The sequence below is a fragment of the Pollicipes pollicipes genome, unplaced genomic scaffold (genome assembly GCF_011947565.3).
Source record: "Pollicipes pollicipes isolate AB1234 unplaced genomic scaffold, Ppol_2.1 Scaffold_6686;HRSCAF=7923_pilon_pilon_pilon, whole genome shotgun sequence".
Lineage (NCBI taxonomy): Eukaryota > Metazoa > Arthropoda > Thecostraca > Pollicipedomorpha > Pollicipedidae > Pollicipes > Pollicipes pollicipes.
This window is the reverse complement of record NW_023596921.1, coordinates 29,571,129-29,598,418: the sequence shown is the minus strand read 5'-3', so window position 1 is coordinate 29,598,418 and position 27,290 is coordinate 29,571,129. Positions and strand designations below refer to the sequence as shown.

General features: G+C 47.0%; 2 protein-coding genes across 2 annotated transcripts; one reads left to right on the top strand and one right to left on the bottom strand.

Annotated features, from left to right (window-relative positions):
• Positions 1-6,095: 6,095 nt before the first annotated feature.
• On the bottom strand, positions 6,096-21,337 carry LOC119107077 (putative cytochrome P450 CYP44). The gene is made up of 10 exons (XM_037230436.1): positions 21,271-21,337; positions 20,931-21,099; positions 20,055-20,178; positions 19,353-19,457; positions 18,404-18,594; positions 13,607-13,805; positions 13,049-13,223; positions 12,531-12,703; positions 9,629-9,707; positions 6,096-6,645 (listed from the first exon to the last, which is right to left on the bottom strand). The coding sequence occupies exons 1-10, from the start codon at positions 21,286-21,288 to the stop codon at positions 6,382-6,384; spliced, it is 1,497 nt and encodes a 498-aa protein (XP_037086331.1). The 5' UTR covers positions 21,289-21,337; the 3' UTR covers positions 6,096-6,381.
• Positions 21,338-23,322: 1,985 nt separating this feature from the next.
• LOC119108637 (proteasome activator complex subunit 3) lies at positions 23,323-27,081 on the top strand. The gene is made up of 3 exons (XM_037232247.1): positions 23,323-23,451; positions 25,524-25,887; positions 26,378-27,081. The coding sequence occupies exons 2-3, from the start codon at positions 25,540-25,542 to the stop codon at positions 26,771-26,773; spliced, it is 744 nt and encodes a 247-aa protein (XP_037088142.1). The 5' UTR covers positions 23,323-23,451; positions 25,524-25,539; the 3' UTR covers positions 26,774-27,081.
• The last annotated feature ends 209 nt before the right edge of the window (positions 27,082-27,290 follow it).

Here is a 27,290-nt window from a genome sequence, read left to right as displayed (position 1 = left end):
CCAGGATAGAAAAGTCCAGAGATGAGTACCCTAACTACTAACCACCATGCCACCACCGTTCCTCTGCGACGCGAACTACACCCGTCTCGATAAACCCCAGACTGGTGTTGCTGGACCCCAAATTCTATACTTAGGAGCAGGGGTGGTAAAAGTGTACTTTTTGTTGCCGACCAAATTCTGGGAGGAAAAATTTTCGCCAGTAGCGTAAAGCAATGCCATATGACAAAATGGTTATTCAGTCCAGGCCCAGTAGCGTAATCAGTAACCAGCCTATCACCAAAAATCTCTTTCATCACTGCAATTTTTAATATCTTGCACATAACCGAAACGTTCAGTCATACACTGGCCTTGAGCAAATGTCAGGATAATTGCTGCTGTTAGAAAAGCAGGCACACCCGCCCTAAACTCATGAGATAGCCCAATCGCAACAGGAATTTTCCTCCATCCTCGAGACTTGCCGGCGCCTCACGTTTAAACTCGATCTACGGCTGGGTTTACATTCTTCGACCGCAAAAAAAAAACAATGACAGACCTCGACAGCCAGGGCAGCAGAATGCATGACAGATCCCGAACCAGTAGTAAGCAACACTGGAAATGACGTCAAATATGAGCGTCTCCACGAGGCCATCCCCCTTATGAAAATCACGCGTGCGCTTCAAACCCCATCTCAACCGTCCTCGAACTATCCACCATACCTTAGGCGTACTCCAAGCCTGGGGCGAGGTGTTTTGACCGGTGGGCGTCTTTCGCCGTGCCCCAACTAAGTTGTATCAACATTTTTCAATAACTACATCAGGCGGATAGCTCTTTCTGAACAAGTTACTCGCCATGACAGGAGGGGGAGGGTGGGCGATGCGTCCCCCCCCCCCTAAAGTTTTCTGAGGATACCAATGCGGCATATTGTGCAGTCTTGCGCAAATCTTTGGCAGCCTCTGGGGCATCCATTGTGCGCGTGTTGACACTAAAAAAGAGATCCTGGCAATTCTGGTTTCAGAGAAGCGATGTTTTTACTACCACTGCGAGACGATTCAAGGCCGGCGGGTGCGGCGCGGGGGGGCATCGACGATTCTGCGGACCGCGCGTGGAGGGTTGGCACTATTGCATGAACGAAACCCTACATTACAAATATAGATCCAAACAGACAACTACATGCCATTGTACTTATAATTAAACAAGGGGCACACCTCTTTATGTTCCATGCCACTTCACCGTACGGTTTCGTTCCTACGAGCGTGCAAAGCTGATATTTGGTTTTCAAGAACATTTGACCTTCGACTTGGTCTAGTGGAGTCAGTTAACAACAGGAGACTTATTACCAATCACGAGATTTCGCTGGTCAGTTCGCTGCTTGTTTTGTTTTCGAGGCTTGACCTTTCTTAGTTTGTAAACGCCAGGGAATCCCCCCTCCACCAGTTCGCGTTACAAAATATGGCGAATGAGGTTAAGGGTTAAAATTGTTGGCTGCCATCCTCTTTTATTCATTTTATGTATGCTGGTGTAGAAATCTGCATTTTAGATCATGAAAACACCAACTGCTACGGCAGAATGACACAGTTCATTACCAACATCTAAAAATTGGTAGAAATTCAACCAGTACGCCAAAATTGCACTTTGTATGCAAGTAGCATGGAAACCTAAGGTTGTCTGTGATGCCTGTCATGTATAATGCAGGGGTATCAATTCAAATTCATTTCTGGGGCACTACCTAATACCTGTGTTGGGTTGGACTTCCTCAATGCTGATTCCGTCCTCCCTCAGCCAACATTTCTAATTGAAAAAATATAAAAGATGTGAGATAAGAGCTTTCTATACCACACAACCTTCTCTGAGCTTAATTTGTTGACCATGATTCATGTGTTGCTATCTCTCCCTAATCATGCATAAAACTAGCACTTTTGTCACTATGCCACCGCCGCACAAACTATATTGATTACTACTATCAATGTAGGTTGCATATGAGGTAGTCTGTCTGCCTTCTCAGATTGCATTTAAATGCATACAGTGATTATACTAATGATTCCATCGGGACAATTTTAGGACTCAGTGTTAGCAAAAACAGTACTGAAATATACCATATTTGCATCCATGCAATGCTCACAAATGCAAAGAAAATATACACATGAATGAGCATTGCAGAAGGAATGGCTTCTAGAGCTTTCCTGTTACAGTAGGGGTGATATCAGGAAATAGCCAACATTGTCTTCAGAGACAACCAAATGCTAACCATTCAATGACCTTATAGGCCAGTTGGACCACAATACCATAGAACTACCTGCTATTTGAAGTAAAACTCTTGATAAAGGGGAGATGGCAATGACACCTGCACCTCCCCCCCCCCTCATTGCCTACATTTCCTACACCACTCCCCTCTCACTTTCATTGCTTTCCCATGGCCTACATCACTGGGTATCATGCAGATCTCTAGCAACCAAGATTCATGTTAGCAAAAGGTTGAAATGATAATAATTGCTTAAAAGCCATCAAAACACTGGTAAAGTAACTACATTTCAAGGAGGGGCAGAGTTTTTGAAGATAGCTATGTAGCCCTCAAAATATGGATGCCCCCCAGATTAGCACACTCCTTCACAAACTTAACGTGGGGGGGGGGGGGGTGGAGCCCTGAACTGAATAAGAAGTAGGAACATCCTGGTTTGAAGATCTATGTGACTGGTAACCATTCTCAATTAGGGCATGCGCAAAATGCCATAAATTTGTACTTCAGAACCATTATCACCTCCTGCTATTTATTCCCTTTCATGAGAAGTGCCATCAGACTCCAACATCAAATCCAAGGTTCTTCGAAAGTGAAGAAGGCTGGCCGCTTTTGACTGCTTCAAAGAGTCAACAGCCATTTCGGTGTCTTGAAAAGGCGGTTTGGATAATCACAGGTCAATTTCTACCTTAATCGGATCATCGGTCAGGGTGTACTTTCCTACCTAACGTTAGAAAAAATCATAGTACACTATTCGTCGTGTTTAAGGCATGGCATATCGTAAATAATCTCAAAACAGGTAGAATCATGCTCCTACCTTCGAATTTCAATAACTTCGATGGCGGGCTCCCGAGCGCCGCGCGCACCGCACCGCCTGGACTCCCCAGTGCCGTTTCCGCGTTGCCGTTGCGTAAATACAATATTTCTGCGTACCAAGAACTGTACAAAATGTACGGGACCAAAGTAAACCATTCGTCATGTTTAAGGCAGGACATATCGTAAATAATCACAAAACAGGTAGATTAATGATCTTAACTTCAATTTTTTTATAATTACGATGGCGACCTCCCGAGCGCCGCACACACACACAGCACCCGCGACACCGGCGCCATTACTGCTCGGGTCACAACATTACTGCGAACCATAACAATGTACCGGGACAAGGTAGCAAGAATCCATGAAATTTGATCCTTGACGCCAACGGGACCATGGGTTGCATGGGGATTGGGTGGGGAGTGTAAAGCAAAATGAGAACATGGCAGCTAAATAAAAGCTCACTATATGGCACCTATATATGGCATGGAACATGGATGCCAATGAGATGCTGGGTTGAAGGGGATATAGGGTGGGGAGGTTAGGTTAGGTTAGGTTAGGTTAGGTTAGGTTATGTTAGGTTAGTTAGGTTAGGTTAGGGTAGGGTAGGTCAGCTTAGCTAAGCTTAGGTTCTGGTCTATTCTGAGGTTAGGTTAGGTTAGGTTAGGTTAGGTTAGGTTAGGTCAGGTCAGGTCAGGTCAGGTCAGGCTAGCTTAGCTTAGCTTAGCTTAGGCTCTGGTCTATTCTCAGTTAGGTTAGGTTAGGTTAGGTTAGGTTAGGTTAGGTTAGGTTAGGTTAGGTTAAGTTAGGTTAGGTTAGGTTAGGTTTGGCTAGTTGAGGATATGTTCTGGACTATTCTGGCCTGCGTGTTTCATAAATGTACCTAAACTCGATAAGAAACGATTTTGGTTGCTTTATTATTGTTACCTTGGTCCCGTACATGTTTTATGGTTCTTGATAAGCAGAAATATTGTGCCTTCGCAACAACGCAGAAACGGCGCTTGGAAGTCGAGGCAGTGCGGTGCGGGGCATGCGGCGCTCGGGAGCTCGCTATCGTATTTATTAAAATTCGAGGGTAGGAACATGATTCTATCTGTTGTGAAATTATTTACGATATGTTCCGCCTTAAACATGACGAATGGTTTACCTTGGTCCCGTACATTTTGTAGAGTTCTTGGTAAGCAGAAATATTGTATTTACGCAACGGCAACGCAGAAACGGCGCTGGGGAGTCCAGGCGGTGAGGTGCGCGCGGCGCTCAGGAGCCCACCATCGAAGTTATTGAAATTCGAAGGTAGGAGCATGATTCTACCTGTTTTGAGATTATTTACGATATGTGCCGCCTTGAACACGACGAATGGTGTGCAGTGATTTTTTCTAACGTTAGGTAGGAAAGTACACCTACACCGGATCATCCCGCCGACTTACCCTGAACTGTCAATTTTTCTCGTCGCTGAGGACAGGATGCTGAATCACGGCACAGGCAACGAAGTAAACAGGGCCAGAAATTAATCCCTAGGCAGTTATTCATGGCACTGCAATGCGAATGCCACTTGCACAGTAGCAGTGCATTGAAAGTCACCGCTCACCTCATGTCAGTCGCATCGCAACAATTGAACACGCCCTTGCGATCAAATGGATCCCCATATCTATATCTGTTTCAGTACTGTACATTGTCTAGTTTGGGGCACTGTGAGTCGGCTGTAAAAAACAGCGAATCAGCCGACTGGCCGAGCCATATGAAATACTTTGATTTGTCGCCGACATGTCACCGAGCCGGCCGACCAACTAAAAATCATAGGATATTTTTTCGCCGAGTTGGAATGAAACCTAGGAAAGATACCAGGGTGCCGTAGAGTACGGTAAAGAATCGTTACAGAAACGTTTGCTTGTGTTGTGTTACGAAATGTATTACCATGGAGGCATAGCATTTATGTATGAAGACCCCATGCTATGTTTTGAATAGTGTACTGTATTTTTTCGTCTTGGCCGTCAGCAAAATTTGCTGTCCGAAAACATTTTTGGCACCAAGTTTCTTGTAAGTATATGCATTTTTGTCGCCGACCTTATCCACCAAGTCAGCGGGTTCTACCACCCCTGCTTAGGAGGTTCTGAAGCGTAAAAGGAAGAAAGCGTGTTAGAATTAATGAAGCGGATGGCGAGTGCAAGCTCACGATTCTCCCAATTCATTCAGCTTATATACTGCAAACCAGCTCGGTGACAGCCTATATATTGCAAACCAGCTCGGTACTCGGCTACGCTGTTCAGATGATGAATCAACAGCGCCCTTAAGCGCGACACGTGCGCAGTGTTTTGCATGACGCTTGGCAGGCAGTTGAATACATTCGCTGCCAACGTTCGTTTCTTTATTTCATTTTTACTTGCAACCAGGTGTGCGGTTCCCTGTCAAGTTGCAGGGGTTCGCCGCAACTTGGGCTGCAGCCTGCAGATTTGTGAAAGAGTGAGGCAAATTCGGAGAGAAACCAATTTGTCGGCATATTATCACGATACGCTTCTTATTTTCATCGCTCAGCCAACCAACTTATGTTGGTAAACCACGCCCCGTTTAAAACGTACCTAATTGAAGAAACAAATTGTTTGCAGGTTGGGCCATTTAACATGTCTCACCAGGGAGTAGTATCCTGACTCAGCTAATGAAACAGACCCCACCCCCTCTCTTTGAGAATAAAAACATGTAAAATTCACAATAAGTCCCGTCTGCAGAAGTGTGTGAAAGACTTTGCAATTGAGAGGAGGGAGGGGAAACGGACAAATAAAATCACTAACAATATAGGTTAGCGTGGCAGAAGCTGGATATCTATATGTGCGCCAACCAAGATATCAAATCAGTCAGCGTCACACATCAGTCATCAATTCCTTTAAAAAAATGAGTTGCGAAACATCACCGACACATACAGGTCATAACCGAACCAAACACCGCGACTTATTTCATCCATAGCCCTTATTACCAAATAGCAGGCACCCCGACATGTACTTTCCACGATTACCGTGCAGCTACTGCCGAGTAACCAGCTATTTCCGATGCCACGAGAGAGGGGTCAAAGTTTTGAATTGTTTAATGCGCCAACGGCCAAGCACGTGCGGACGCGGCAAAGTTCGTGTGCTGAAACAAAACGTTGTCCATATCCATGCATAGTGGTTGAACTGTGCAGCACTCTGCCGCATGACGTCTCTGGGTCTCCTCTGTCCAGGGATATTGGACGGTTTTTGGATGTTGTGAACGCTGGATGCTGCGATTCTGGACTTTTTGACCGCTGGACGTTATGAGCTCTGGACGTTTCAATACGCATCCATACGCACACAGGCAACTGTCACAGACACGAACGTGTCTAACAGTCACCTACTACGAACAAAGTACGTGCAGCCACCAGCACCATGCGAAGTAGCGTTCCGTCTGGTTTTCAGCGCCGGCCGGCACCGCCGTCCGCTGGATACCGACTTACCTGCGCACATACGGGTGCCGTGGCCGAACGGGATGTGCAGGTACGAGTGGATGGCCTTCCTCTGCTCGCCCAGCCAGCGCTCAGGACGGAAGTCCTCCGGGTCGGCGAACCACCTGGCTGAGCGTAGCTGCACCGACTGGTTCAGGTCCACGTGCGTCTGGCGGACGGCTGGTGTTGAATTGTCAGCTAACAACTAGTGATACATGGGTCTGATGGGTTGGGGTAGTGACCGGGGGATCAAAGTGTGCGTAACGCAGCTAGGGCGGACTTTTCAGCGCACCTTTCGTCAGCTTCCCATTCCCCCTTTCGTATATAGACGGGGGTTGGATGTTCAGAAACGGGCAGTGGGCTGGAATCGCTTTTAACTAGGGTGAGAGTCAAAAATTTTATCGCAAAAAGACCGTACAGGAGTGAAAAATTCAACTTACAAAAGTTGGAACTTATAAGTCAGTGAGAGATGCTCCAGTAAACAAAGACATACATTTCAAGTTGGCATCGATGTAATATCAGAAACACGACAAACACGTTTTGACATCGTAGGTCATTACAGTGAAACAGAATTCATTGAAAAATAGTAATTTTCATAAAAGTGTAATGAACAGCAAAAACCATGCAGCACCAACGTTTTAATGGTGCATGTTGCACTTCCCTTTCACAAGATTTTTTAAACACAAAACAAAGCAAAGGAATTCAACAACAGAAAGGACGACCACAAATTCAACAAGAGACATTCAAACAACTAAAAACCTCGGACTCCTGCACATCAGCACATCACCAAATCAATTGTCACAGACATATCTATGGCTTCTGTTTGAGATAGGGGTCAGGAGATATAAACATCATGAAACATATCCATGCCGTCCGTTTAGATAAGGTCAAGAATGATAAGTATAATGTCACTGTTTATTGCAAAATACAGATGCTTATTTCCATGAAAGTAACCTTACTAAGCCTAACCTAAAGAAGCCTTACGTTATCTCATCCTGTCTAAGTTTCTTGTAACTTGATACGAGTTCTTGTGATAAGAACATGATAAAGCTTATTTTCGGCTGATTTCAACTTGTGTTTTGCTTCGTCAGCTTGTTGACATCAGACAAAACTGACAACGCACAATTCAAACCCTCTCAAAGCACTGTGAAAAACTTGTTCTGATTGGCATGGTTAGTCTCTGCCAATGGCAATAGTGGGTACGCTCCACAAAACACTATCCTTCAAACGTAACCCAACTTGAAGATGGCCACAAAACCATTTTTTGCTACTTGCCTTTTCAGCTGCTGCGAAAACATCCATTTAGGTCTTGTTTTTCATATTGAATGCCTTAAAATTGAGGCACTAGCTTCACACTTTAAATGAAACAGTCGATTTGCTAAAAATTATATCTACCTCGTATTGCAATTGATATGCAGCTTAGAGTACTCGTGCGTTGAAAAATACAATGCACATCAACAGTACAGTCATTTGCCAGTCAGCAAACCATGGCAACTATGGACAATATGTTGTTAAAGCAGACATAAGGGACCATTTCAACAAACTTGAGGCAAACAATAAAAAGTATGGAATATAATAGTTTAATTACATGTCTTGTGCAACATTATTTATCTTATGAACAAAACCCGGCGAATTAAAACAGAAAATGACTAAATCTGGTCACAAATCATGTGCTGAAGGCAGGTAAGGTTAGCAATTAGTTGCTCCACAGGGAAAACTTACGGGCTTTTTAAGGGCATGATTCTTTCTGCTCTTCCCCCCCCCCCCCCACCACACACAAAGGTCAGTATCTTTCGCATGGTTTGCTGACAGGGCAATCCAATCCACCAGCAAAATGTAAAAACTAATCATGCCCCCTGACCTACAACATTAAAATGTGAAATAAGTAAGAGGAGGTTTGCAGTTTCGACGGGCAGAATTTCCCTACCATGCACTTCTGTACTAGCTGCACCAGGTCCGTCCTAAAGCTATGTACAGCAGGATAATGTAGCGTGGTGAGGTAGTGAAACTGGAGTGTCTTAGATTTGGCATTATTGAGCACCGCCATGAACCACAAAATGGCTAACGGAGGGATTAACAGGGCACAGATGGCGGTAAAAATAAGCTCCGTATTTGAGGTATCGCTTACACATGAGTGACCTCAACACCGGTGACGCCTGCAAGGTAGTGGCTGCCTCTTATCAAAGGCACTGCTAGACATTTGCTAAGGGAAGGGCCAACCCGAGGGGTTCTACATTTGAGGCATTTCTATCACAAAGACATTGTTTTCCTTAGAAAGTGCCTCCGAAAGAATTTCTGTTTTAAGGACTTTTAGACAGCCCCCAAACTGGAAGAATTTGTCATGGCAAAGAACCTCAGCAGGGCTCTTGCCGTTCATTTAGGGGGCACTCCGGGCATTTAAGTGGACGACTCAAGTTCCGTCAGCCCGTGCTCTGGCTGCGCCTTTGTCTCCACGACGGACACTTGGAAACAAGGACAAGGCTAGAATCGGGAACATGCCGCGAGTGCGTGAATTCAAACGAGGATATGAATCCCCGGCAACCTCTTCTACCGCATGCTTTATTTGACCACGAACTTGGGCGTCATGATCATGCGTCTTTGCCCATGCTTCCTTTGTCGCTTCGCTAAACACTCAACGTTTATTTGTGCCTGCTTATAACGGTCTTGCTTGGTGCTAAATCACTTGACCAATGGACGGCATGGCCTGGCATTCCAATAGGCAGGCACCATTCGCTGAAACGTTCGCCGCTCTATCTTTGCAAACAGCAAACTATGCAAACCTTCGTGGCGGAGCCAGAGCCGCAGTCTGTCGTTCACGGTTGGTTGGGAATTGGACTGCGATGCCAGCAGTCTATAGCTACCATTCGCTTCTAGCACATTAATCACCGTACGCTCATTAAACTGTGGTCACATAATGCATGCACCAATGTTGTGGAACGTCCAAAATGACTAGCACAAGGTTGAAGGTTATACGATAGTGGAGATTTAGCGACTTTCCAGCAGTTACAAGGAGGGGTCAAAGCTTGGAACTGCGGCGTACCGCGCGCTGAAAGGAAAGGAACGCCATGGCATCCACTTTGACCATTGATTACTGAAAACTTGTGGCATTCGTAAGGGGTCACCGATAACGTAGGGCCTAGTGGAGTACGTACCCCTGCAGGAATGACATAGCCACCCAGCTCCATGTCTTGATCCGTAATGCGCGACACCTCCGTGCCGATGGGGTACAGTCTGAAATAGGACCAGAACCGGCATGTACCGCTGGGTGTGTGCGCAGTGCGTTTTCGCTCAGACCTGTTCCAATGGGTACGTACGAGTGACGTGGCCGTCACGTTGCAGCGGATGTGACTATACCCTAATGCGCTGATGACTGCCAGGCGCTGCATTGCTGTAAGACCTGGTGTCTTTCATTCACGTGCTAGTCGCCAGCATGCGCGTCTGCTTCTTGGCCTGCGGTGAACTATGCCTGATATTCAGGCACCGGGCTAGTTCCTCCCGCTCTGCTCAATCTCCTGATTCCTACGACCGACCTTTCAGGCAACTGCTACTGGCCTGCACGAGGGCCTTACAAAGTATATCCAACAAGTTCGCCATGACGCCGCGACGGGGCCTGACCAAACCACAGTATTGTACGCCAATGGAAGTGTCTTTCAAAGGACACCTCTGACACTTTGTGACAAAGTATGTTAATATAAAAGGCTGAAGGTCGCAGGGCGCGGGAAATGTGTGTTGCCCTCGAGCCCACCCTTGCATCTGATGCACTCTGCCCGTGCTTTCAGTGACATGCATTTGGCCCATGTGTAAAAGCCGTTGGGTAGGCGACGCTCGTGGTATTCACCCTATGCTAATGATGGGGCTAACGCAGGTTTTGTAATGTTTATTTCGTTTTTTGCCAAATCCTCTGAATCCTCGTGAGGTTGTCATAAACCTTAGTTTCGCCATCCGTCAAACGCTTTTGAAGCCTATTTACAATATACAGCTGTTACGCAGCTCTATGCAAGTCGAGGGCGATGCAGCAAGGGCGAAGGAGGGCAGTGAGATGACTGTCCTCTGTCTGCCGGCAGGAGGACGATAGTATGTGTTTGTCGCCCTAATTTAGGGAGGGCCCTTCTACCCAACCTGAAGTTATGTAGTTACGCACATATCAAAATTCAGGTCAGTGAGGCCCCGTGGATTAGGCTGAGCTTTGAGGTCCCTATTTGAGTTCAGGGGCCTCTTTTATGCAACAACAGGCCCCATTTTTAATCAGGAAGCCTCAGTTTGAGCTAGGCAGGTTCTGTTCTGAATCAGTAGGTCCCGTTTTCTGTTAAGGTTTTCTGTTTCTGCTCATTATACCCGTTTATGAGTCATAAGGTCCCTGTTCCGGATTAGGAGGCACCCTCTATAAATAGAGGCCCCTGTTCTGGATCAGGAGATCCCTTTATGTATCAAGGGACCTCCTGTTCCAGAACGGCCCTGTTCCGGATTAAGAGACCCTGTGTTGCAATAAAAAAGTACATAAGGTCGTGATCGTTCCACCTCGGGAAATATATGTAGCAATGACGGTTCATTTTTTTGCCTGCACTCTAATGGGCGGGTTTTTCTACACTCCCCAAAGTTCCTTATCAGACATAATGGCCGCACCACATATGCTGGAACTGGAAGCTGAAACTGGCGCGTCAAGACATCTACCATGGCGTGGAGGGCCTTCTAGCTCTCCTGGACGAACAACTGACCAAGGGCCCGTAGGGCATTCGTACACTCTGAGACATCACGGGCGACTGGCTAGGATACGTGTTTTGTTTGTTGGCCTGTTCCGCTTTTTTCATTTGGCCTCTGCTCCTTTTGACTTTTTCTTGTTTGACCTTTTGCAATTAACTTTTATCCCGTTCAGCTGATTCCTATTCGACTTCCCTCCATTTGACTTCGTGTGATTTGAGTTTTTGCGTTTTGATTTTTTTTTTGTCCTAGAACTATTTCAAAAGCATGCAAAGCATCATTTCTGATTTTGAAAAATATGATTGTTTCAAGAGGCTCTATCTATAAGAAGCCCCACTTATGCGCGAAAATCCGTAACCATTTTCATTCAAATTCATTGCATTTACTCCGAGCATTAATTTCCATTAACAACAACACTCCAAGCGTTACTTCCAAATTCCAATGTCTCGCGACAATCCCCAAAGAGTGTTTATTTTTTTAGCAAGTTATCTGGTAAGGACCCAGTGTAATGACCCCGCGGCATTTGCAAACTCAGCATTTGTGTATCCATTATTACGCATTTGACGCAAATGGTCTAGCTCCCATCGAAAGTACTCCACAAAGAACAATATATCAAAGCCCTGCGGATGTAAGCCCAAATGATTCCTTTCTTATATGTTTCTGGAAAATGTCCCTTCCACTCATGCATTTACTCTGGCTGGTGGCTTTTCTGTAAGCATCTGCCTGAAATGTACCATCTGATGAGTCAATCAGAAGGTCTAGAAATGGCAATTGGCTGTTCACACTAAGACTGATAGTGATTGGTCCATTTGGTAATGCTCAGTGTCAGAGAGCAAACTGTGATCCTGATATTACCATTATATTGTCAGAGTATTTTTAGTCACATTACTGTTGCCATCATATCCTTTGTATCTGTCGGTAGGCGGCCGGAATTTGATCAAATTCTACATCCGAACACTATCTTTTATTCGATGTAGCAAATCTATCGGAAATACGGCGTTCGCTGCAATGATTGGATACCTGCAAGTCGTAGGGTATCTTTCGTTCCAATGCTGCCGTCGTAACAGAAAATGACACCGTGTTGTTATGGTTTATCCTAAACGCCACTGCAGCTTTGGGACGAAGGGATCAAACTACTCATCAGCCAACAGGGAGCCTGAAAGTACGGCTTGGACTCCGAACCTAGTGCAGGGTCGAAACATTTTTAACAGCCCTTTTGCACTGAAACAGCGGAACCCTTGAACGCGAGCATACCTCTACCAAGACCGCTGGGCATGACTAATGAGCGACACAATGCCTCCCCTAACTGGTTCTTGAATGGATCTCGCTTACTGCTAGGACAAGTCCTAGACTCACCTCAGCGTCTCCTTCAGCACGGCCTTGACGAAGGGCAGCCTGCTAATGACGTCGGCCGTGACCTCCTGGGCCTCGCCGCCGGGCAGCGCGGCGGTGATTTCGCTGTGCAGGCTCTGCTGTGCCGCTGGCGTGTGGGCCAGACACCACAGCGCACACAGCAGGGCCGGCACGGTCTGTCGTGGGACGAGCAGTGACGATGGCACGAGCAGCCAGCACCAGTCGCAGACACACTCCAGCCATACGGAAGGTGGGACCACTAGCGATACTCGTCGACAGTCATTGTAATGTTGGTGTTGCTGAACGGAACAGGGATTCACAGAAAGTCGGTGTACGAAAGATATATTTGGGAAAAGAAAAAGGTGCTGTAGTAGCATCTGCTGATCAGTATTATGAGTTAAAGCCTCAAATCCGCCATGTATGTTTGTAGTCAGGCGCATTTTAACCCATTGCAAAACGCATTTTACATTGAGTAAGATCATTACTGTTTGGCCGCAAAGCCATGAATGATGACAACTGACCGTAGAGAGTCCGTCGTTGAACATAGAGTATGCTATTATGAGCACGTCCTTCCTGGACACTTTGGGCCTGGTCATCAGAAAGCAGAGAAATTTGTACTGGCCGTCTTGCAGCTTGCCTTCCTCAGCCAGCTTTTCAATTTCGCTGATGACATTGTCGAACAGCTCTATTGTGACGCTGAAAAGGGGAAGTGCCGTTTCTGCAGGAGCTCACTGACATTTCACCCAGGGTATACGAGAACGTGACTGAAAAGACTAGGCGTTAGGGTACAAGCAGCCGTAGTGGAGGGCAAATACAAATGAACAACCAAACACAAGAAGAAAAAGAACAAATGATCAGAAGTAAAAGTGGGCTATTGAGAGACAAACTGTTGAGCGCGACACAAGTCATCGAGCAGAGCCTATCGACATCATCGCGCGCCGACTGGTCCACCTTTTCCATCTTGAGAGCGGCGCGCCATGGCGACTCCAGATACGGCATAACCCACGCCGCATTCCGTGGCGGCCTGCCAGTGACGGTGAGCTCGGCGGCTCGCCCAGCAGCGAGACGGACAGCCACACCTGCTGAAGTGGCGCTCAGCAGCAGCCAGCTGCCGCCAGCCGGGCGTGCTGACGTATCTGTAGAGCGGCAGCGAGAACTTGAGGCGGCCTCCGACCTTCGCCACCTGGCGGTTGGCGGCGATCAGCTGCTCGGCTCGCCGCTCGTCGGCGCCACCAGATAGCGCGCCGAAACGCCGCTCCGCGCACACGTGCGTGGCCGCTGTCGGCGCGCGGGGTCCGGTCAGGCCACGCGGTGGTGGTCCCCATTCGCCAGTATTATTGGTTTGTTCTGTGCACTCGGTGATATTACACGCAAGTGGGATGTCAAGTCGCAACATTATTGCGAGAAATGTACCATTCAGCACGCATCGCGCTCAGGAAAGTGGAGCGACAATCACTTATGTCCTCGCGATAGATGTGCACAACAAGCGATGTGGTCACCAACAAATTTACAACAGAGCTAAATGAGGCTCAGTGCCTTGTAGGGACCGGAGGGGCACTCCACGCCAGCATGGCACGGTGGGGAAGGCTACCTTGCCTTCCTCGAGACGCGGGGTGGAGGATCGGTCCAGCGTTGCCGTTCTGTGCTTTTTGGCCGATAAGTTCATGAATGTGTGATATCACCAAATGATTGTTTTTAAACGCTGTGCGTCTCAACCCTGCGTCTGCTTTTCAGACCCTGACGTACGCACAGCTTTCTTTTGTCTCGTGGGAGTTCGAGCCTTCACGTTTATAGCCTTCTGCACACCATGTTGCTGTCAATGGATGGAGGAGGGGGTAAAGAGAACACGCCGGTAAGCAATATAGAAAGCGTGGAGAGCAAGTATCAAAGTACAATGACAAAAAACAGTGTTTTTTGGCGTATTTTGGCATAACATCTTTTGCTTTACTGATCCGAATAAGCGAACCAAAGCATTACTTGACCACATCGAAAACCTGAGAGGCCCAAGATCGTTGTCGGCATCCATAACCATAATTTTAAGGGGTTTGGTCATTGCAAGGCGTGACTATTGATGCACTCTAATTGATGATGCAGTTCAATAACCCTCGGAAGTTATAGTGAGCTACCCGGGACGTGCAGTTTTCGAAGGGTTAAGAATGTGATTGACGTTCCGGGATTGAATGAATTCGTATTGAACCGCTTAATGCGAAAGAAACGAAGCACACAATTTTGGCCAACTTTATCGAAACCGCTGTGAGTGCGCCCTACGGCCATTTGTCGATGGGCATTTCTAACTCAACAATACTGCTCAGGTCAGAGCAATAACTTTCAAGCAGCTGTGTGCGTCCAGTGAGCTAGAATCGGTTTTGACCTAGCGTGGGAATAGGTGTGTGAAAAATTTCATCGCAAAAAGATCGTACGGGAGTGAAAAATTAAATTAAACAAGTGGAACTTATGAGTTAGTGGGAAATGCTGCCGCAAACAATGACATACATTTCAAGTTGGCATGGAAGTAATATCACAAACATGACAAAATGCTCTTGTTTTTCGACACTGTAGGTCATTGCAGTGAAATAGAAAACATTAAAGAATAGTAATTTCATCATAGCGTAATAAGCATCAACAACTGTATAACATCAATGTTTTGATGCCGCACTTTTTACTCCCCTTCCAAAGAATTTTCTTAACGCAAAACAAAGCAAATAAATTCAACGACAAAAAACAGCAAGAAATTTAACGGGCATAAAGCATTCAAACAAAAACACCTTGGACTCCTGTACATCAATGCATCAACAAATCAAACACAACATACTGCTGGCTTCTGTTGAAATATGTTCAGGAAATATCAATATTATGTCGCTGTTACTTGCAAAATACCAATGATTATTTCTATTTAAGTAACTTTACCAAGCCTAACCAAAAGAACTTTTACCTCACCTCATCCCGTCTTACGTGTTTGTATCGCAGCAGCCTTTGTGAGTCACTGATTCTTGTAAAATTCCTTCTGGTACTTGCCGTGTAATTAACCAACTTAGCCTAACCTACAATAGCCTATATCTTAAACATCATCTCAGCTTAGCTCACCTATTTCTTGACAGCAGCAGTTGTGATAAAAGCATGATATAGCTCATTTTTTACTGGTTTAAGCTTGTGTTTTGGTTCAATTCATCTGTGTCAGCTTGTTGACACCAGACAAAGTTGACGACACACAAATGCAAACCTCTCAATTCACTTTGAATAACCTAATCTGTTTGTCGTGGTCAGCCTCTGTCAAGGAAAATAGTGGGTATGCTCCACAAAACAACCGCTCTTCTCCAAACATAACATAACTTATAGATGGTCACAAAGCCAGTTTAGCTGCTTGCCTTTTCAGTTGCAGTAAAGGCATCCATCTAAGTTTGGTTATTCATACTTATTGACTTAAAGGTTGAAATGTTAGCTTCGCATTTTAAATGGGATGGTCTGACTATTTGCTGAAAGCTAATACCTACCGCGCATTGTAATTATGCTATGCAGATTAGAGCATTCATGTGCTAAAAAGTGCATATATACAGTACAGTAATTTGCCAGACAGCAAACCATGGCAGCCATGAACGACATCTTGTTAAGGCAGACATGAGGGACCATTGCAACAAATTTGAGGTAAATAATTAAGAGTATGGAATACAATAGTTTAATTGCATGTATTCGGACATCAGAATTTGTCTTATGAACAAAAACTTGATGGATCAAAACAGAAAATGGCTAAATCTGGTCACAACTCATGTGTTAAAAGCAGGTATGGTGGGCAGCTAGCTGCTCCACAGGAGAAACTTATGGCTTTTTAGGGGGTAAGCTTCTTTCTGCTACCCCCCCCCCCCCCCCTATACATAAACAGAAAGGTAGCATCTTTCGCATAGTTTGGTGACAGACAGGGTGATCCAAACCACCCACAAAGTATTAATAGCAGTCATGCCCACCGTCCTGCAAGACAAAAATTCGGAAAAGTAGGAGCAGATCTGCATGAGAAAACACAGTTTCGGAGGGCAGAATTTTGCTACCGAACATTTCTGTATTGGTTGCGACAGGTCTGTCCCAAAGCTTAGATTTATCGTTCTTGGGTACCGCCATGAAAAAACGGCTGTCTAGGGGTATAACAGGGCGACAATGTCGGTTAACGTAAGTTCCGTGCATCATATTATCTCTTTCATTCCTCATGAATTGTTCGCATTTGGATACATATCAAATACGTTTGGGCGGCAGGCGAATGAATCCAATTTCTGTATGAGATATGCGCAAGATTGCAGTTGGCACATTTTGCGGAGAAATTGGTCAACGTTTTAAGCCATAGATAGTGCCGTTAAAGACAATCGGAAAGAAAGGAAAGATGAAGTCATGCCGCACTCGCATCAGTCCAAGAAAAACAAACTAATTAAAAATATGAAGCACTACAGTTTTTCGGTCAAATTTGCTGAATTTTCCACTCCTACATTTCGGGAGTGGTGAAATTTAGTGGTCAAGTTTCTTAGGGGTAAAAGAAATACATGGAGTAAAATTATCTTCCAGACTTTACTGGTGCTTGTACCAGGCTTTGCTTTGCTGGTAGGATGTTTGTGTGGTGCGACCCCCCCCCCCCAAAAAAAAAGGGGATGTGTGAAAACCCTGCATTTGGCACACAGCTGTAAATTGTTTTCAATGATGTAAACAAACCAATTTTGATGCATGCAAGCGGCTGTAGTCGCTGGGGCTCTCAGGCTCGGAGATACCTGGTGCCCTTGCTCTGTGCATATATCGGCATGATTCAGATGTACGCGAGGCAGGTTGTAGCAATAGATGTACAGGTTCGGTGAGGCCTCAGGTTTATGCCTGATGGGTTCAAGTGAGCTCGGTTTTCGGATGCCATCTTAAAATCTCTGAAAGGGAAATGTAGGTTTGGTATGTGTGGTTAGACAATATCAAGTAGGAGTGAAAAATTCCCATAAAATATAGGAAAAAGGAGTGGAGAATTCCTCCTTATAAGGTGTTGCTTTACACCAAAAGTCGGCAATTCTAGAACGCTGCGTGCATCCGCAGGGAAACATAGTTTAGGTTCCATCCAACAGATGGCAGCTCAAGTCGCCAGGAGGCCTGAGTCCAGACCATCCAGACATTCGCTACCTGCCATCCCAGTACGGTCTGACTGTGCTCGGCGAGGCAGCCTTTAAATCAGAGGTCAGATATGCCATATCGGGTGAGCTTTTTCAGGACGGTGCACGATCGAGGCATCCAAACGTCTTGAACAGGTCGAGCAGTCAGGGCAAGCAGGGCAGATCGATCTGTTCTTAATCTGCTTTTTCCGAGCGCATCTGACCAAGTCAATCAAGGTGTCCTTTACCAAGTGATATTCAGAGCACACTGCACTATTCAGGTGTCTTCCGTCACGTGATAGGCACGGTAGGCAGCACTGTCGAGGTGTCTTCCGTCACGTGATAGGCAAGGTAGGTAGCACTGTTGAGATGTCTTCCATCAAGTGGCAGGCACAGTAGGCAGCACTGTCGGGGTGTCTTCTGCCAGGTGATAGGCAAGGTAGGTAGCACTGTTGAGATGTCTTCCATCAAGTGGCAGGCACAGTAGGCAGCACTGTCGGGGTGTCTTCTGTCAAGTGATAGGCAAGGTATGTAGCACCGTCGAGATGTCTTCCGTCAATGATAGGCACGGTGCGCAGCACTAGCCCCTTACAGCAGCCTTTGCTGCTTCTGCAGCTGTCCTCCACTCGCACACCAATCGCTGTCTACCAACACACACGTCGATACGCTTAATAATGACTGTAGCGTGACGACGAAATCGATGCGCCTGAAAACACCCGCCATTATCACCACCACGGCCGGCGGCCGCTCCCAAACGCGTGCAGCACTCACACTCGAGGCCCCACTTGAAGATGAGCGGTGTGAGCTCTGGCACCTGCCCAGTGTCGTCCAGGTCGCGGTCCACTCTGTCCACGAGGGCGCGGGAGACTGTGTCGACCAGAGGCAGAAAGCAGCTCACCTCCCTGGGCCGCATCATCAGCTGCTGCACCGCGCTCCGCAGACGGTACCAAGCCTCGCCGTTGCTGTGGCAGATATGAGAGTTAGCTGAGCAGCACTGGCTTCTGTGCTCCGCTGCTCAGAGTTCCGTCGGGTATAGGCTCCAGAAACAGGTAGCTAGTTTCAGTCTAGTTTTGAGCAAGTGACGAAAGCCGTTAAATGTGGCACGCTGCCTTGAAAGTTAAGTCTTCGCATGAAGTTTAGATGTTAGCACAGTTCAGTTGAACAATATGGGCTGAGAGTTTTAAAATACCGACAAGAATTGACCTACAGTGTGCCAGGAGGTGCTAGTTAGATAACGTTATCTGGCAAGTCCTTGTTCTAGTGACAAAAGACGAGGCTTCAAACTGTGCTCATGGTCATGAGTGGCTCGTTGACTCGTGACCATGCACACGGCTTAAAACGTAGATCTTTGCCAATGTAACCATTGTTTGCCTATATCACGTCGCTTAGCCAGCATCTTTGGGTGTATGAAAGTTTGATTATTGGTAGCTAACTCAACAGAAACACGCAATTCAAAATGTCGAGAAAATAATCTAAAGTCCAAGCTTTCTTGCTCATCTAGAGCTTAGGCGGACGTGGAGCTCGATGAGCACCGAAGTGTTTGTCCTTGGTATCACGCCGTGAAATCTTGCGCAGAGTTCAACTGCTCATTGATGCAATGCACTAAGTAGGCTGGGCATTATTCCCTCTCTGATCTGCAGTGAGCGCTACAGGCGTCATCACCTAATGTCTGTGTTGGCCGACACCAAGCGCGAACACCGGCGGTTCGAGCCAGACTCACGTGTTTCCCAGTCCCAGACTCATGTTGTTCTTCTGTCGGTAAAGCAGAACCAACTCTTGAAGCGGCGGCACTGCGGGATACTTTCCCTCTTGCTGGTGCACCTGCCTGATGGAGCGAAGCGCAACCGTCGTGCTTACTTGGTGACGACACCGCCCATGATGACAGGCGTCGATAGGTGTGGGTCACAAATAGTCACAAATATACACACACACATATGTATATATATATATATTGTTATATTGTATATATATATATACATATATATATAATATAATATATATATATTGTGTATATATATATATATATATATATATATATACATATTACTATATGTTGACTTCTTTATTTATTTATTTAATCTGGCCAGATGAGGCCTCGCTGAATGATTCTAATCACGGTGCAAAAGTTTATTTTCCCTATCGACTTTGGGCTGGGAAAAGGGCAGCTACCCTAACAATATTCGGAAAAATAAACGTCATACCGTTATCCGGCGTTACATCACATGGCGTAACGTCAAATGGAATTATCCGGAAAAAGCGAAATTGTGAAAAAATCACCCAAGCAAAAATCATCCCACTTCAAGCCACTCAGAGAACGCGTCGCCACTGCTTCCGCGATAAATTTCCTAAAGCGGAGAACGGTCTGGTGCGTAGGCTGCCGCTGCACAGCTGATGGTGACCTCGGAGAGGTCTCGCGACCCACCTCACGAGGTCTGGCTCGAACAGGTGCACCACGGTGCTGGTGCCAAACCTCTCGCGCACCACCGGCCCGTACTGCTCGTACATGCTGCGCAAAGCCTCGTGGTACCGGTTCACGTCGTAGCGTCCTGCAAGTACGGTGGCGGTCACCGCGGTCTGCAGACGCTCATAGCTGGCAGTAAAAGTCAGACGGCGGCATAACTGCGACACTTCGTCGTTCTTGTCAAGCCAGGCCATGACAACGAAAGCTGAATGAAAGCGTGAGAAGCTGACGTCTTGTGATAAGACCAAGTTTGACAGCAGACTCTGCACTGTTCCGGTCGGCAATTAACGTTGGTAGACAATGCCGAGGGCAAAGATGGTGTAGAGTGTAGCTTGAGCTCAGTTCAATCATTTAAAAGATGTTAACTATCAGTTTATGTACACAGATAACTGTGCGAGTGAAGCCATATTACACACATGTTTCAAGGAAAACATGTGAAAAGTTAGATAAGAGTGAGCGACAGTGAGCAACATTGAGTTACGAGAGAGTGAGTGAGTGACGTGAGTGAGCGAGTGACGAGTCATAAGCACACACACACACACACACACACACACACACACACACACACACACACACACACACACACACACACACACACACACACACACACACACACACACACACACACACACACACACACACACACACACACACACACGCACGCACGCACGCACGCACGCACGCACGCACGCACGCACGCACGCACCACCACACACACACACACACACACACACACACACACACACACACACACTACGATCGTTCAGAGTAAAAGTTGGCGAGGTCAAAGATGTTCGTCAAGAAGTGGCAAAAAGAACACTTCACGCGCCGGCTTACCTGTCTTGTACGTCCACAGTGAGCCGAGCAGCGGCAGGCTGCGGGGGCCCGGGATGTCGGAGAAAGGTCTCGGAGACGCCCGACAGCGCACAGCCGACAGGTCGGAGACGCGGCGGTGCTGCTGCACGGAGCCTCGACCCCATCTCAGCAGGTGCCCGTGCGCCTCGATCTGCGCCGACACCGCACCGCGTCAGGCGCCGTCACCAATGCGGCCATCAACGCCCACCGGAGGCGCTGCACCATGCCCGAGCCTAGACAAAACACTGTTCTTTGGGAAATAATGACTTTTGGCTCTTAGCTGGCTCCCGTGAGAACGCTGCATACTCCGCAGACTGCTCACCGAAAGCCGAGCCGCCATGATGGTTGAGGTCCCTTCACACCCAGCTGCGGCCTCACCTCCCTCTCTGTACCAGCTCGCGACTTGGACGGGGTCGGCAGAGCAAACGTAAACAACCCGCAAACCATAGGCGTCGTCAGCGGTGAGTGGTAAGTATTGCGCCACGGCTAATTTCCTCATCATTCTCTGTCCGGATCGCCGGGACTAAGTAGCCTTCTGACTAAAGCACGCCGGTTTTGGAGTAATAAAATATTCCCTAAATCCATCTGTGATTCTCTTTCCAGGTTCGTAAAGCTGTTTGCAATGTTACAATAAGGTATATTGTTTCCTGAAGTCGTCGCCGCTAGCGCGCGTAGTTAGTGCGTGAATCATGCTAACATTATGCGTTTCCAGTAGTTGTGATGGATATAACAAAAGTGTTAGCAGAAAACATCCCACACTGCGAACCAGGAGCGGCGCCAGGCCGCACCGCCGCCGGCGCCAGCGCCTCTCGGGATGAGGGGCAATATTTTCTGGAGGGCCAGGACGTCAACTTTCCAGGGAATCAACCATTCGCCCTTGGTGGCCCCTGGCCTATTTAACACCCGCATTGTCTTAGAGTTCTTCAAACGGTCCAAGAAAACCTCTGACTGATATTTCAGGTCATTTCCGTTGGGCCACCTGGGCCCCTCTTCGGACCTCATCGAACACAACCCTTGGTCGGCTCGGGGTCCCTTGCGAACACAGCAGCCTCTGTTAGGAACTGAGGGCCTAACAGAGGAACATAAAAATACAGGGGCTCCGACCAGAGTAAATTACCAGCCCCGGCTTTGAGGCTAATTGAGAAGTGGGCCGTCTTGCCCTGCCGGCACGAAGCTGACTGTGCGGTACTGATGATGTCTGACCAACATATAGAACCATATCGACTCAGAAGGCAGCCGATCTTGTCCCCTTGATCTGGACCCCTTGTCAACCCAGGGCTCCGTTAGGCGCTGTGGGGCCCTGGGGCTGGGGTCCCGATCAATGTAAATGGCTGGCTGTGGCTTTGTCCCCTGCTTGCGAAAGGGGCCCTCAGGCCAGTACCGCCACGAAGCTGACTGCGGTACTGATGATGTCTGACCAACATATAGAACCATATCAACTCAGAAGACAGCCGATCTTGTCCCCTTTATCTGGACCCCTTGTCAACCCAGGGCTCCGTTAGGCGCTGTGGGGCCCTGATGGACGCTGGGGCCCCGATCAATGTAAATGGCTGGCTGTGGCTTTGTCCCCTGCTTGCGAAATGGGCCCTCAGGCCAGTACCGCCACGAAGCCGACTGTGCGTTGCTGATGGCGTCTGACCGACGTAACGCTCTCGTCGACTTAGGGCCCCTTATCAGCCGCATGACTCTCTTACTAGCATTAGAGTGCGGGCCGGAACGCCAGAATACGGCCTCCGGCGGGCCTTTAGGGCCCTTCGGGCTCTCAAATTGGGCCATTAACCGCAGGTCCCAAGGGACCCGAATCGGGAACTTAAGGATGGCCACGTGCCCCCGTGCCACCTCTCCGCGGTCTATTGCTACGGTTAAAGCCTGCGGTAAAACCGGAGGTGAAAACGATCACGTTGGTAGCAAAAGTGCAATCGTTGGTGAAATGCTTGTTTTGGCTATAATTCATCTCACGCGGTAGAAGCGTCCAGTTTCGTTATTTTTAGCAAATTTGTGGTGACCGGCTAATGGGGCGCCGTTCTTACTCGTTTTGTCCGTGATTTGTGCTTTATGCAGAGGCTCTCGGTAGGGTCTTGCGCTATTGCGCCGAACGAGCAATGTATGATACGCGTCATTATTGTCATGATTACGATGCACAGTCAACTGTGCGCGCGTCGACAGGAACACTTCTCAATATTACGTCGATGTGCTGATTCTTCCCCTATTAATGTTAAAATAGAGCCAACGAAAAAAATTCAGAACTTGAAGGTTTTCTCTGAGCTCTACATGAGCAAACTTACGTGTGAATTTCTGAAGCTTTCACACGCAGGTCCAAGCTTTCTAATTTAGCCGCCAGGTTCGTTGCTAGCGTTAAGCACACAGTGCGTGGTGTAGGATTCCCCTCTGCTTTCTAGGGCCGTTGGTATTTCCCTGACTAATGCTGATACGTGCGTGGTGCTGATCCGTGGGGATTGCAGGGGAGGAAGTGTCACCAACTGTGGTTTGAAGTGTTCATCGGGTAGGTGGTATCAAGCTCTGTTTTGGCATTTGCATGTCTTTGCCGTGACACATTTTACCAATATGGCCAGGTGCAAACACGCAGATGTAATGGGTTTCGGGCCGTCCATACATCGTGTTGACATATGAATGGGGAGGGGGCTTTGGTCGTCACCGAAACGTGTCAAAGGAGGTGGTCGAACAATGTAGCAGTTTGTTCAGGTGTGATTTCAATCATGAGTTATTTTGATGTTTCAAAACACAGGCCATGGGCTGTTGGCTGATAGCCCTGACAAGCAACAAATAAGTCTGGTTTGCAACCCAAGCTCAGTTGAGTGCTAAATGAGCACCTCCTTTTTGGCACCTAATACCTCACACAATGAAAGCAGGGTAGGCTGGTTTATTCCAGTGTAATCATTGTGTTGCAATGGGAAGGTGTTAAAATTTACTCCCCTCCCTTAAAATATGCAGCTGAAAGTCAGGACAGCCTTGAGTACCCAACAGATGTCTTTGTATAGTTCATTTAGGATTTTGTGCTGGATGGCATAAGTTTTTCTTCTATTTAATGATGCCCATTTGTTCCCCAATGTTGTATTCTGTTGTCAGCATGGTTAAATCATGCGCTTTTGTGTGCTCCTGTGTCATGTTTGTGGGGTCCTTGGCTCTCTGTCTATCCAAAGAGAGATGTGAATTGAGTTTTTTGTTCTTTTAATAGCAAAATTGTTTGTGTGAGGCCACTGTGTTTGTGAATACTACACAGGACATGAATAGATACACTAAAATACAAGGTATCTGATTTCCTGCTTGCAGCACTGATATCAGTGGTCTTAGTCAACTAGCAGTATAAATATTTATCATGACAGCTATTGTTGAGTGAAACTGGCCACTGATTGGTAGTTATGGAACAGTGATATGGACTGCATTTTCTTATTTGGCTGATTTTATGCATTTTGCTTGGTCAGTTGTATTGCTCATCTTCATATATGTATATATGCATTGTGTATATATATATATATATATATATATATATATATATATATATATATATATATATATGTATATATATATATGTATATATATATATAATATTTTTTATGTTATCAATCATTCTTATCATTTATATGCAACATTTTCAGGAAACTGCTGCCTGTTTGTGGCTAGGGAAACAGTTCTGGTGCACATTAGTGGTCATTGCTTTTCACAGTTTATTGAGTGGGCATAATGCCATATGCCACTGCCACTCACTACCATGACATCTTATGATATTAATTGGTATATTAGGGTGGTTTTGAGAACCTGGGCATACTCCACTAAAACACAGGTTTTGTGCATTAAGAAAATTTTGGTTATTTTGGAAGTGAGTGGTCAAATATTTAGGGGGATGGTCAAGCAGTGGAATGGCCAAGGCTCATGGACAAAGGAAAATGGCTGCACACATGCCAGTCATGCTCATCTTTTATCACAATGTATGGTTTTCTAGCAAAATGTACACATTACATGTAATCTTTGTAAAATTCCAAAGAGAGAACTCAGGTTATGATGGACACATGGCTGAATGCAAAATGTCATCCAGCTCATCTTAGGACACAATAATGTCTGACAACAGACAGACAGAAAACTAGCCAAAACATTGTGTTCTAACAAACCAGATGAAGATGATAACCCCAACACAAATTATTCGGTTTGTGACAAACACCTTACCTCAGAAGAAATGCATGCCGCAACTGTATGCACTCACATCTCAAATTCCAGTGGGTGTTGGCTTTGCAAAAAATTGTGATTTAAAATGAATTTGTCTGGCATGTGTGGAGCCATTTTCCTATTTGAATGAGCCTTGGCCATTCCACTGCTGACCAATATATATATATATATATATATATATAAATATATATATATATATATATATATATATATATACATTTGTGTGTGTGTGTGTGTGTGTGTGTGTGTGTGTGTGTGTGTGTGTGTGTGTGTGTGTGTGTGTGTGTGTGTGTGTGTGTGTGTGTATTAGTGAGCACACATGTAACTCCACTTTCTACCAATCTTAAATGCACAGGTTTGCCTTGAATCATGACAATGCTGTCGGCTTTCCAGGCTTACATTCCCAGCCATGGTGTCATCAAGTGAAGCCAAAGAGGCCAAGGCGAAGGTGGAGGACTTCAAGAAAACAGTGACGGCAGAAGGCGAGCGCCTGGTCAAGGAGGTGTTCCCACAGCGCATCCTACACCTCAACGACCTGCTGTCCAAGTCACCATTCACAGCCACCGATCTGTCACAGTTTCACAGTTCATTGAACATTCCCGTGCCGGAGCCGGAGCGCGAGGGCGAGCAGCCGGCCAAGCGGCGCCGAACCAGCGGTGACGCGGCGGCCGTCGAGGGCACGCCGGTCATGGTCTTGCCCAGCGGCGCCGTGCCCTGCAACAAGGCCATCACCGACATCATCGAGACGCTCAAGCCGGTGAGAGCGCCGAGCGCGAACTGGTGGGCCTGGATGGCGGTCCAAGGGCTCTTGAAATGTCGTGTCCAGCGAGGATGTCTCGTCAAATTAATGAGTGTGCTTAAATTTTGTGTGTGAGAGTAAGTGTTTCGATGGCCTGACCTGTATTTGTTATTTTCGCCATGCAGGAAACATAATAATGTGTTTTCTGGTCATATTAACGCAAATGTATAGCTCCTACATGATACATTTATAAAGATGGCAGCACTGCATGTAACGCAAGGCATGATCCAACCATTGATGTGATTTAAAGAACGGCTGTGACAGACAACATTGAGATTGGTTAGCGTGGGAACCTCAGGGGCGATCACATCAGTCGTGAATGTGGTAGAATTCTATCAGAATCGCGGGGATGTGTGACTTATATGCTAATCGGTTATTGGCTGCTGCCCGCTCTGTTGGTGACGCTGTCCTATCTCCTCACCAAGTTAAGTCTGACCCTTGTTTGCAGATAATCCGACAAGTTATGGAAGAGACGAATCTGCTCAAAATGTGGGTGACCTACATGATCCCCAAAATAGAGGACGGCAACAACTTCGGCGTCTCGATTCAGGAGGACACGCTGGGTGAGGTGTCTTCGGCCGAGTCGGAGGCGGCCACGTACTTCCACGAGATGTCGCGCTACTACAGCTTTCGTGCCAAGCTGGTCTCCAAGGTGGCCAAGTACCCGCACCTCGACGACTACCGCCGCGCCGTCTGCGAGATGGACGAGAAGGAGTTCATCTCGCTGCGACTCACGCTCGTCGAGATCCGCAACCGCTACTCCACGCTTCACGACGTCATCAGCAAAAACCTGGAGAAGATCAAGAAGCCGCGCTCGATAAACTCGCACGACACGATGTACTAAGGTGGCGGTGTGGCGGCCAGGTCACCCGTATGCAGGGTCAAGTGCGGTGGAGCTGTAAATTGACGTCGGTTGTGGTCTTGTCGCCGGTGCTGCCCGTAGCCTAAAATTGGTCCCATGCGGGACCGGACTATGGACGCTCGCGGGTGGTGCCAGGAGCCTCTTCCCTGTTCGTGTCTTTGCACCAGTATCGCCACACCGTCCCATGTATTGGACATCTTGTAAGGCATCTTGTTGGTGTCACTATCCGTGATCAACGTAGTGTGATAAATCAGCGTGTCATAGAAGTGAATAAATTCCACACAAACGTTCGCTGCATTTTAGCCGAAATAGCTCCCCGTTGCCGGAGAATATCGGCAAGAGGCGCTTGGAGAGTAGGTATTTGAAACGAAGGGTACTCGGCGGTGTCCCCGGTATCTCGATAGGCTCATTTATGATGAAGCTGTGCCACCAGTGGCGTGTTCTGTACCCAGCGCCCGTCAGCTTTACCACGGACTGTCGGGCGTCAGCGCATCATATT

Excerpts from the sequence above, each read along its gene's own strand:
- LOC119107077 (XM_037230436.1), bottom strand. Across the intron at positions 20,179-20,930 it reads ACTGTGGACGTACAAGACAG|GACGCTACGACGTGAACCGG; the intron begins GTAAGCCGGCGC and ends CCGTACTTGCAG. Across the intron at positions 12,704-13,048 it reads TCAACGACGGACTCTCTACG|ACCGTGCCGGCCCTGCTGTG; the intron begins GTCAGTTGTCAT and ends GTCCCACGACAG.
- LOC119108637 (XM_037232247.1), top strand. The coding sequence starts at position 25,540 with ATGGTGTCATCAAGTGAAGCCAAAGAGGCCAAGGCGAAGGTGGAGGAC. Across the intron at positions 25,888-26,377 it reads TCATCGAGACGCTCAAGCCG|ATAATCCGACAAGTTATGGA; the intron begins GTGAGAGCGCCG and ends CCTTGTTTGCAG.